A 12341-nucleotide genomic window follows, 5' to 3' on the forward strand; every position below is an offset into this window, starting at 1 on the left:
TTATTCTTCTTCTTTAACAATATATTCTGATTCAACTTTTGACAATGATGCAGAATTTTGTTTCTTACTTAACCAAGAGATTAAGTTATTTCCTAGAAAGAAACAACTCCCACTACTACTCTTCCGATCATCCATACTACCAGCATAGTCTGCATCATAATATCCTACTAATCTTGAATTTGACCCTTTTGACAACCATAGTCCAAGATCGAGTGTTCCTTTGACATACTTAATGATTCTTTTCACAGCTTCTAAATGAGACTGCTTTGGTTTTGCTTGATATCTCGCACAAAATCCTACACTGAAGCACAAATCATGTCTGCTTGCTGTTAAGTATAACAGACTTCCAATCATCCCTCTATATAAAGTAATATCCACATCATGACCTTTCTCATCTTTTAATAACTTCTTCGATGTACTCATAGGCGTTACTGCTTCTTTGCAGTTGTCTAACTTAAACTTTGATAGCAGCTTCCTTGCATAGGTGCTTTGTGACACAAATATTCCTTTATCCGTTTGAGTGATCTGCAACCCCAGAAAACACTTTAATTCTCCAACTAAGCTCATCTCAATCTCTCGAGACATATTCTCCACAAACTTATTCACCAAATCTTGCCATGTGCTTCCAAAGATGATATCATCCACATAAATTTCTACAACCATGATATCCTGCTCAACAGTCAATACAAATAGAGTCTTGTCCACATTTCCCCATTCATAACCTTGTTGTAGTACAAAATTAGTCAGCCTTCCATACTATGCCTTTGGAGCTTGTTTCAGACCACATAAAGCTTTCTTTAGGCTATACACATAACCTGGATTTCCAAATCCTTTAAGCTGTTCCACATACACTTCCTCTTGTAAGATCCCATTTTTTTTTTGTTTGTGCACCAATATTTTATATCAAACTAAGCATCCTTCAAGGAGGGAGATGTTACAAAGAGAGGAGCCAAAGCTAACAAACTCCCTGATGCAAAAGCAAGAACAATGAAAAAATAAAAGCAGATAGATTGATAGAACAAAGTACTCCTAACACTTCGACAATAACTAAAATCGCAGAGTTCTCGAACATTGATAATAATAGAGCAGAAATGTGAAAGGTTACTTTGGACAACACCAAAACCACAAGGGGAGATGTTGCACGAGATTGAATCTTTCCATAGAGGGAAGCAATACAATCCTCAAATGGGCTGCAGAGACAAAGGTGACAGGGCACCAAGCTGACGAGCCGGTAAGAACAACAGATAAAGAAATCTCTGGGAAGCATCCTTCAAGATCAAAGGCTGGCCGCGCAACACAACAGCAGTAGCTTAAACGCCATGGAAGCAAGGATGAAAGGTGAATGCTTTTCTCCAATAAACTAAACAAGGAAGCAAACAAAGGATAGAGGATATAAGTATATCCAATCCAACAAAAGTTCTGGATAGAAGTATATCCAAAACACAAATATCTTCGAACACTGGCGCCTCTTACGCACACTGGTGACTCCCATCGCAGAATGAAGTACACCCTGAACGGCCTCACAAAGAGCAGACAAAGGCAGTCAATCCATGCTCTTTTAGTGGAGCAGAAACACAACCCCACTAAGGAGAAAGCAGCAGCACATATCAAGGTAGTATTGAACCAAGCCCACCAAAAAATCAATCTTAGGGGTCTCCGGACAAGACTTAGCATATCCGAGAAACCATCACGGCGGCGGAACGGAAGGGGGGGAGCAAAGGACTAACCGAAGGACACCATCAAGATCTGGTACTTTGGGTTGAAAAACGAGGCAGAAACGAGGCAGAGAGAGGGTAGGGGGAACCGGTAAGAAAACCGTCCTTGACAGAGACTAGCAGTTGAGTCTGATAGAATGGTTTGTCCAAACAACATTGAGGGAAAACCCAACCCAGATCTGGGAAGAGACACGGTAATACCTAGACAAAAACCGGAGAAGAATCCGGTACAAAGAGTGACTCCGGAGGGCCTGGTAAGACGAATGCCGAGAACAGACGGAGAAGATAGACCACAGAGGAAGTAGCTCCAGAAAGGAAACCGAAATTGCGATTTGAGAAAGAGCTTGAAATGTGACGAGATTGAAACGAGACGAGCTTGGATTTGACGGGAGAGAAACAGAAATACAATACAGAGGCAGGGTCCGACGCCGACGAGCCATGGCTATACCGGTGCCGGAGATCGGGAGCTCTCTTGACGACTGGGGAATGACGAGCGGCTAGGGCGACTCTTTCTTTTTTTCTCTATTTTTTTTTCACATAGATCCCATTTAAAAAGGCACTTTTAACATCTATTTGAAATACCTTGAAATTCAATATGCATGCCATACCTAGAAAAAAAATCATATTGATTCAAGTCGTGCTACTGGAGCAAATGCTTCTTCAAAATCAATACCTTCTATCTGTATATATCCTTGAGCTACTAACCTTGCCTTGTTCCGAATCACCATTCCTTTCTCATCAGTTTTGTTCTTGAAAATCCACTTTGTTCCAATTACATTTATGTTGTTAGGTCGAGGAACTAGCTTTCATACTTCGTTTCGCTCAAACTGCTCCAACTCTTCTTCAATAGCTATAATCCATGAGTTATCATTAAGAACCTCATCATGATTTTTTGGCTCAAAGAATGAAACAAAACACTTAGAATGAACTTTTTCCCAACTTGCAAAATTGCTTTCCATTTTCTTAAAGTCAATCTTAACTCCTCTGCTTTTCATACCATCCTTAAGATCTCCTATGACATCAGATGCTGAGTGCTTTTTATGAATTTGCAGCAGAGGTTCTTGACTTTTTACCACTTCTTCTTTAGTCTTAGCTTCTGATTCTTTATTTCACTTGTAGCTGGCTCCTCTGAATCACAGTCTTATTCACACCCTTTCCATAGGTTAAAAGAATAATCATCGAAGACCACATCGACTTATTCCACTATAGTACCCAACCTCTTGTTGTAAATTCTGAATGTTGTACTACTTTCTGAGTAAACCAGAAAAATTCTTTCAACATTTTTGGAATCAAACTTTCCAAGATAATCTTTGTCATTTAGGATATAACACTTGCATCCAAACACATGTAAATAGCTCAGATTTGGGACCCTTCCCTTCCAAAGCTCTATGGAGTCTTAGTTGAATTCTTTCTCACATAAACTCGGTTTATAATGTAACAAGCAGTATTCAATGCTTCTGCCCAGAATTTTTGTGAAATATGATTTCCATGTATCATTGCAAGAGCCATTTCTTGTAAGGTTCTATTCTTCCTCTCAACTACTCCGTTTTGCTGAGGTATCCTTGGAGCAGAGAATTGATGTGAAATTCCATGATTTTCACAAAACACTCTCATTGCTTCATTCTGAAATTCTCCTCCATGATCACTCCGTATCTTTTTCATACCTCCTTTCTCATTAATAAGTTGCAATGCCCGAATTTTGAAACTCTCCATGGTGTCTAATTTCTCGCGAATGTACCTAACCCATGTATATCTTGAGTAATCATCAACTAGTACGAACGCATATTTCTTCTCAGTTATACTCTCTGTTTGCATTGTCCCCATTAGGTCCATATGAACCAAATCTAGAACATCTTTAGATTGTACATCAGGAACCTTCTTGTGTTGAATCTTTACTTGCTTTCTTTGATTACATGGTCCACATACCATTCGATCAACTCCTTTAATATGAGGTACTCCTCGTACTATCTCATTGTTGACTAGAGTAGTTAAGTTTCTGACATTCATATGTCCAAGTCTTTCATGCCATAAATTAAGATCATGTTGTGTTGAATAACACACATCCGAATTGTTATACCACATATAGCAATTGTTTCCAGATCGTCTTCCTTTTAGCACCACATCCTTTTCTTCATTAACAGCTTTGCAATCAACTTTGGTGAATGATACTGTTAACCCTTCATCACACAGTTGACTTACACTTATTAGGTTTGCTTTCAACCCTTGAACTAGATAGACATTTATTAGCTTAGGCAAATTTGTGTCATATGTTCTTCCTTTTCCTTGAATATCTCCATGACCTCCATCTCCGAAAGTAACTTTACCGCCTCTGATTCTTCTAAAGTCTTGTAAGTAATTTTGTGTGCCTGTCCTATGACGTGAGCAGCCACTGTCAAAATACCAAGGACTGTCATTGTCAGGTTCTTCTGTTATTAATGCCATGTTGCATCTGAAGTTTTCACCTGTAGTAGACTTTGTAGCTTCTCTTGACATAGTTTGATATTTGTCAGACTTCCTTATCCAAATATGATTATGAATTTTATTCCCGAAAAACTTCCCTTGTCGCTTGAGTCTCTGAACCTTCTCCCAATACTTGTAACAGAAAAACCTTATGTGTCCATACTTCCCACAATAATAACATCCGCTTGTTCTATTTTGATGATTTGCTACTGAATCTGTTGCTGGAATGTTCAGCCCACCTGACACAAATCTAGTTTGTCTTGTATTCATTGTTGTTCAATCATCAAAACCAAAACATCTATGAGCCTTCTCTATTCTTCCATAGCTTAAGATCTCATCTAATTGCTTAGTTCCTGCAAACATGTGAATCTTCTTATGTTGTTGCTCAAGCTCTGTTTGTAACTTTTCCGATTTTTCTTTCTCTGCATTCAAATCTTTTTCTAGTTCATCACGTCGTTTAGCCAGGTTAAGTTTTTCTTTAATTAGTGACACACTCCCTTGGCTAAGTTTCTTCTCAGATTCCAACACATCCTGAAGAGTTTTAACAAGACTGGCAAGACGAACATTCTCCTTTACTAATCTCTGATTTTCTTTACCAAGACTAATGAGAGTGCTTCGAACCTCATTATAGCTTTCTATAAAATCATCTTCTAGTTCTTCTTCAGAGTCTGAAATTTCTTCACCATTGACAAACTCTGTAATACCTAGATAAGCTACAAAATTCAGAATCTCTTCTTCATTATCTTCCTCAGTATCTTCCTCCTGACTAATCAAATACTTCTCCTTTCGACTTACACATTCTTCTTGAGTGTGTCCTAAACCTTTGCACATAGAGCATTTTTTTTTCTCGTCTTCTAACTGTAGGACATTCCCAAATAAAGTGTTTGTAGTCTTTGCACTTGTGGCACTGCATCTCTGATTTTCTTGTGATTTTGCTTTCTTCTCTAGATTTCTTATATGGTGTGAACTTTTTCTGACTTTGTCCTTGTTCTACTCTCTTAAGTACACGATCAAACCTGCGAACCAATAGACTAACTCGATCATCATCTTCTAATTTATCTTTGTTCTCACATGCTGTCAAGGCCACACCTTTAGTATTTTTGACTCCTCCCAACTCCATCTCATGAGCCTGTAGCATCCCTACTAATTCTGCAAAACTCAGATCCTCTATTTTGTTTGATACACACAGTGCAGTTTTGTATGCCATGAATTTTGTTAGTAAGCAGCAAAGAAACTTCTTAACCAGCTTCTGATCTTTGTATATCTTTCCTAGGGTTACAGCTTCCTGAGCCAAGGTGCTGATTTTAGAGCTGAAATCATATATTGATTCATGTTCTTCCATTCTCAAGTTTTCAAAACGTGATGCCAGCATGTATTTTCTTGAACTTTGAACCTTTGTCGTGCCTTCATATTGAACTTGAAGAATATCCCAAGCTTTTTTTGCTGTTTCACAACCCTGAATTAATTCAAATTGTTTCCTTCCTACGCTGCAGTGAATAGCTGTATGAGCTCGTGAGTTGTATTTTGACTTCTTCAACACGTCTTCAGTCCAATCTTCCTCCGGTTTAGCTATCCTTGTTCCCTTTTCATCCTTGATCATTGGTTCTTCCCACTTCACAAGAATAGTTTTCCATGCAAGTCGATCTATACCACCAATAATGGATTTCATTCTTGATTTTCAAAAATCATAGTTCCCATCATCTAGAATAACCTTGTTGTTGTTGAGAAGATCACCGTAGCTCTCCATCTTTTCCGCAGGATCTCACCCGTATTAAATCCTTACAAGTGTAAGCTCTGATACCAATTGAAAACGCAAGAGCTATGCGCTTGAGATCTTTAAATCAAATAACACATAAGGATTCAAGAACTCTCTTTAGATTTATTAGAAAATAAGTTTTACAAGGTTTTTCCTTAACTCTATTTTCCAATACTCTCTCTCAAGTTCTTTTTTTTTTGTCAAACACTCTCTCAAGTTCTTAGATCACAACTTAGATCTAAGAAGCTTACAACACTCCTTAGCCTTCTTTGAATCTTCAAGCTATTCTTTCTTAAAGCTTAAGATTCAACTGCTAGGATCTCTCTATATATGAAGTGCTGATCTTCTCTCAAGACCCAGCCCCCTATTTATACTAATTGGACTCAACCATAAAACAGACTAATTCCCAGTTCTAAATAAACTAGTTATTGTTAATTTTTTTTTTTTTTTACAATTTAGGAAATTAACAATCTTTATAAAACTTCTTTTTATCTTCATAACAAGAAAGTCTTTACTCTTCCAGAATCTTCTACTTGCTTCTCATGCCTCTGCTTAACCGCATTAATAGATTTCCTTTTATACTCCTTGAACTTTAATCTGCTGATCCATTTTTTGCACTATCATAGTTTCTAGTACATCATCTATGTCAAAAAGTGCATCTTCACAAAGGATTCAACAATCTTTTGAAACGAAGACGGAAGATTTTTTGTTGTCGTGGTAATTTACGCTATTTTTTTTAGTGTATTTAATATATATATATATATACATATCTTTATTAAAGGTAAAATTACATTTGAAATCGTGTTGAGGGATCAGAAAAGAAAATTACGTGGTATGATGGTATCTTTAGTTGCATAAAAATTATGTTGTGTATTTTTCTTAAAACAATGAAACAACTTCCAAACCATTATTTTATTAGCCCAATCATTCATCAATCAAATCAATTATGTATATGAATTAAAATATATCTAAGACTCATACTTACACACCTACCATAACTAGGATCCTTAGTAACAATTCTACCAGTATTATTGAAACTACACGCCTCTTTCGTACGATCGTGGCTGTTAATAAGAGTTCATCACAAACGATGCATGGCTTTTAAGAGTGTCGAGAACATAGCAGGATCCACCAGGTAGGAATCGGCGGATCCAAAGAGGGACTAGGTGGGATACGTGCCCCATGCTAATAATAAAGAAAAAAAATTATCTATTGTTTGTTTAAATGACTATTAGTGCCCGAGTAGATGTTAGTGATAATGTGTTTCATATTTCCAATATCATTTGTTCTTCATTTATTATGCTACGTTTTGTCTTTTCATTTAGTATACACAATTTGTTTTTTTGTTTTTCACATTTTTAATTGATCGTCAATTACATTTCTTCTTTCTTTTTTACATTTGTGTTCCTTCAGGGACATCCGATTAAAAAAAACACTAAAATGCATTTGTTAATTTCATTATTTGATTTTCTAATATTAATAACTACATCTAGTAAATTCAGTAGATTACAATTTTCGATTCAATTTATATTTCAAAATGTAAATATCAATGACAATAATATTCCTTTTTTAAAAAAATTTAATTTTAAAGCTTTTCAGAAAATTAAATTTTAAAATATTAATGCAGGAAAAAATATAACTATTATATCAAAATAAAAAATTTATAGGTCTATAAAATAAAAAGAAATCTTTAAAATTGAAAATGATGTCTATAATAAATTATTAGTAGAAAAACAATTTAAACATACGGTATTTAGAAGGATAAAAATATCTATTTTGAATCTGTAATGACCTGTGTATAAAAAGGTTGGGTAACTACTATAATAGAAATACTAAGATCTAAGAATATTTAGGAAAGTAGAAATATATCTTTACATATTAAAGCATTAGCTAGTAGTTTGTGAGAAAAAGCTCTCACGTTTAATCTCTCACTTACAAGATGCTATCTTATTCTTAAAGAAAACATGATTTACAGCTTCTATATGATTATAGTTTTTCTTAAAAAATGTTCACAGAAATTATGTTTTGAAACCCGACCCAAATCGTGAACCGGACTAGCTCTTGGATCACCGAGTCATCGGGTCAACCAGGTTCGACCACGAGTCAATTGAATAACATATATTTAATGTATTTATATAAGATAAATATTTTAAAAAATATTATAAAAAAAAAGAATATTATGTTTAACAAAGTATGAAGTTTAATAATACTAATAAAATGCTTAAAACTTATAAGTTCAAATAAGAAAAATAAAGAACACTAATTAAACATCTCCAAATTCACTACAACTAATTTTGGTTATCTCCACCATCATTCCCTTCATACTCTTTAGGTGGCATAGTGAAGTCTTCATCAAAATCTAAAACATTAAAAAATTATATAGTTTAGTCAATGTAACATATAGAGTAATAAAAATAAAATAAATTCTAAGAATTTAATCAACAATTTAGAAGTTACCATTAATTAGAATTTTCAGGGTTCATCTCTTCATGATCTTTGATCTTTGGGATATTCTTCAGCAAGAGCATTTTCTAATTCATCATGTTCAAGTTCACCTGCTTCTTCTTCTTCAATAACCCAAAACTCTGTCTTATCAATAGATTCGTAGTCAACAGGATCATATGATCTTTTTTTCTTTGACCTGTACGTTAAAGAAACATGTAACATGGTACAAACTAAATAAGCTAAATAAAAAATAAAAAATTATAGTGACACTCACCTATGTAGTGCACAAAGACAAGATCATTAAGTCGTTGATGCTCTAGTCTATTCCTCTTCTTGGTATAAATCCTCTCAAATACAGACCAATTGCGCTCACATCCAGATGAAGAAGCGGTTTGACTAAGAATTTTTATTGCTAACTTTTGCAAATTAGAAGCATCAAAACCAAAATATCTCCACCATTCATCTAAATATCCATAAAATTAAATCAGATTACTATATAGCACAAAATGCAAGTCAAATTTATGTGGACCAAAAAAAAAATTAATGTTGTATAAGATTCCTGGCTGAGACGTTTTGCTGCAAGATACAGCCATAGGGCGAGAAAAGCTGCCTTCACGTTCTCTATACATCTTAAGCTCTTGAAACAACTTTGTTTTACTATTCTCTGTTTGCTTCTCAAATAAATTCATCAATCCATTCATAACCTCAGGCTTGTCAGAAAATGTAGGATCATAGATGAAAGCCGGGTTCAAATAGTATGTTGCAGCATAAAGATCATGACGCAACATACGATCCCATCTCCTGTCAATGATGTTCGATACATCCCTTCATACACATATGGCAACGAAGGCTTCTCATCAGCATCACAAATGCGTAACAAACGGATGATAGAAGTCATAATCTTGACTATTATCAAGCAGTCATTCCACATTCGCTCATNCACAACCCTCTTAATTCACCGCTCTGTTCTATAACATGAAATCTTTAGGATAATTCTCTACCCTTAACTAGACTAACACCAAGACTAGATTTAAACCAAGATAACCTAACCTTGGCTAAACTCCCCCTGAGCCTAGACTTCAGATCTTCAACTCTTTTGAGANGTCTCCAGGACGAATGATCTCTTTCCAACCTGGTCTTTTTCTGACCCAATTCAAAGTAGACTTATGGTTGTAAACAAAGATGGTTACCTTAGACATACGATGCACTAAATTGTGAACAAAAGGGAGTTTCACAACATCTTCCAGAATCAGATTGATACAATGAGCTGCACATGGAGACCAAGCAATGGTGGGAAACTTTTCAACAAGAAGCTTTCCTGCAGCTTTGTAGTTGGGTGCACTATCAGTCACAAAATGAACCACATTATCTGAACCGATCATACCCACAAGTTCAGCAAACAAGTTGCATAAATTCTCAGTACTTGCATAGATATCAGAAGCATCAACTGACTTGAGAAATGTAATTCCTTTAGGACAATAAACTAAGAAATTAATCAGTGGCCTTTGTCTTGTGTCCTTCCATCCATCTGCCATAAGAGTACATCCAGTACTACTCCATGTACTTCTAAACTTATCAATGATCAAAGAAACTTGTACCTTAGCATCTCGCAACAATCCAACACGCAGAGCATGGTATGAAGGGCCTACATATCCATGACCCATACTTGCTACCTTACTCATCATAGGCTGAAAAAGTGGAGAATTCACAGCATTCATCGGAATACAAGCATCATAAAACCACAATGCAACAGACATATCCACATCATGTATTATCTCTTTACTCTGCAAACTGTAAATGCGGATGAGGCAATAATAAAGTGCAGAAAATAAAGAACACAAAAACTTTGTTAACGAGGTTCGGTTTTTCCTACTCCCCGGGACCACGTCCAGATTTCGATTCCACTAGAACAAGAAAGCAAATACAACCTATTCGCCAACGCGTAAATTAAGCACAACCCTCTTAATTCACCGCTCTGTTCTATAACATGAAATCTTTAGGATAATTCTCTACCCTTAACTAGACTAACACCAAGACTAGATTTAAACCAAGATAACCTAACCTTGGCTAAACTCCCCCTGAGCCTAGACTTCAGATCTTCAACTCTTTTGAGAAACCTTCACGCACACGTCACACCGACGAACAAAGAAGTTTGAACAAAACAAGCACCAAACCGCGAAACTAAGCCGCACACCAACATAAAGCTCTCTAGGATTATAACCTTTATGCCTCAGCTCTCTCTCTAGGACGTGCCCAACACCTCCTTATATATCCATCAAGACTTTCTAATCACCATAGGAGAAGATTTCCAAATTTCATAAGAAAAAGACTTTTTCCTTTTCCTTGTAAACCTCTAATTTAATCAACCAAAGAAATAGTAAATTTCCTCTTCAATTTATCCTCAAACCGTCCTTCAATATTGCCTTCTCAAACCTTCTAGAAATTTCTCAGACATATAAAATACCAACAATCCTGTATCATTTCTTGAATCACACAGACACTACTTCAGAAAAACCAGTACATCTTCACAAACACGCTTTGATAGTAGGTTGAGTCTGATCATGCACACCTCTTTTAAAGTATTCATGTAGATCAATTCCTTGTTTCCTCCTCTTTTGACTTGGGCCAACATCGATATCATCTCCATCAACATCATGAATTTCAGGACCGTCTAAGTTCGTATCATCCAAAACAATATTTTTCTTCTTCTTGCTCTCAATTTCTTTCAGTGCGTTNGTGTCTTGTGTCCTTCCATCCATCTGCCATAAGAGTACATCCAGTACTACTCCATGTACTTCTAAACTTATCAATGATCAAAGAAACATGTACCTTAGCATCTCGCAACAATCCAACACGCAGAGCATGGTATGAAGNTTTCGAACACGCATATGTATCCCCTTTCACGGAAGCAAGATGGTGTTTCATCCTATTAATTCCACTTCCTAATTATTTTTTGTGACAAAAGGTACATTCCAAAATCGTTTTTCCTCTTGCGTCTTTTGATTGAATGACATGCGACCACGCAATATCACTTTTTCCTCGGACTAAACGGTTTGCAGCTGCTATTTCTTCATAGTTTTCATCTTCCTCTGTTACCATTTCCTGTTAAATTCACAACAGAGAAAGAGAAAAAAAAACATATTTGAGACATATAGACAAGATCATGATCGTTTGCTAATATATATTTATATATATGCAAGCATGAGGATGAATAATTATGACACAGGAACACCTAACGTATTGTATTTGAAAAAGCAGAGTAGTCACGAGAAAAGCAGAGTACCACGTGAAAAGCAGAGTAGCCACGAGAGTTGGAAAAAATATACTAATATTCAAAATCAATTAAACACATGATCATTAAAAATACAAAGGAATTTTCAGAATAATGGGCAAAGATTAGAGATAGAACACTCAACGATTCTTACGCAAGTATGAAAGATGGCAAAGAAGTTGAAGACGAGAGGGAGGTGTGTGAGTCGTGTGACGCCGTCTAAGCTAAAAGGTTCTAAAAATAATTGATACTGTAAAATTTTATTCTTTTTTTTTAAATCAAGTAGATTTTTTTGAACCGCTAACCGGCCGGGTCAATCAGTTCACCGGATCGCGGACTAATAACGGTTTTTATGGATTTTGCCGGTTTTATTACTTCCGGTTATTAGCACTATACCCAAACCGGTGAAGTTTCTGGGTCGCGGGTTAACCGGTTGGACCGGCCGGTCCGGACAGGGCGTGAAAACATTGCACAGAATTCTTTTTAGCTATTTTCTTTTTCCTATATCTAGTTTCAAATTATATAGTAACAAAAATCTTATATACTTATAAGTACTATATTAGATTGCTAAAAATTGACTACATTTTTTTAACCATTATTAATTAGTTATTTTTTTTTCAGCTATTAATTAGTTAATTATTTTCTAAACATATTGTCGAAGATACGGTATGAGAATTTTCCACATTTGTCTCTA

General features: G+C 35.7%; 1 protein-coding gene across 1 annotated transcript; it reads right to left on the minus strand.

The window, feature by feature from the left end:
• Positions 1-872, minus strand: LOC109131553 (uncharacterized mitochondrial protein AtMg00810-like). The gene is made up of 2 exons (XM_019242623.1): positions 816-872; positions 1-669 (listed from the first exon to the last, which is right to left on the minus strand). The coding sequence occupies exons 1-2, from the start codon at positions 870-872 to the stop codon at positions 1-3; spliced, it is 726 nt and encodes a 241-aa protein (XP_019098168.1).
• Positions 873-12341: the final 11469 nt, after the last annotated feature.

The sequence above is a fragment of the Camelina sativa genome, unplaced genomic scaffold, assembly GCF_000633955.1.
Source record: "Camelina sativa cultivar DH55 unplaced genomic scaffold, Cs unpScaffold00510, whole genome shotgun sequence".
Classification (NCBI taxonomy): domain Eukaryota; kingdom Viridiplantae; phylum Streptophyta; class Magnoliopsida; order Brassicales; family Brassicaceae; genus Camelina; species Camelina sativa.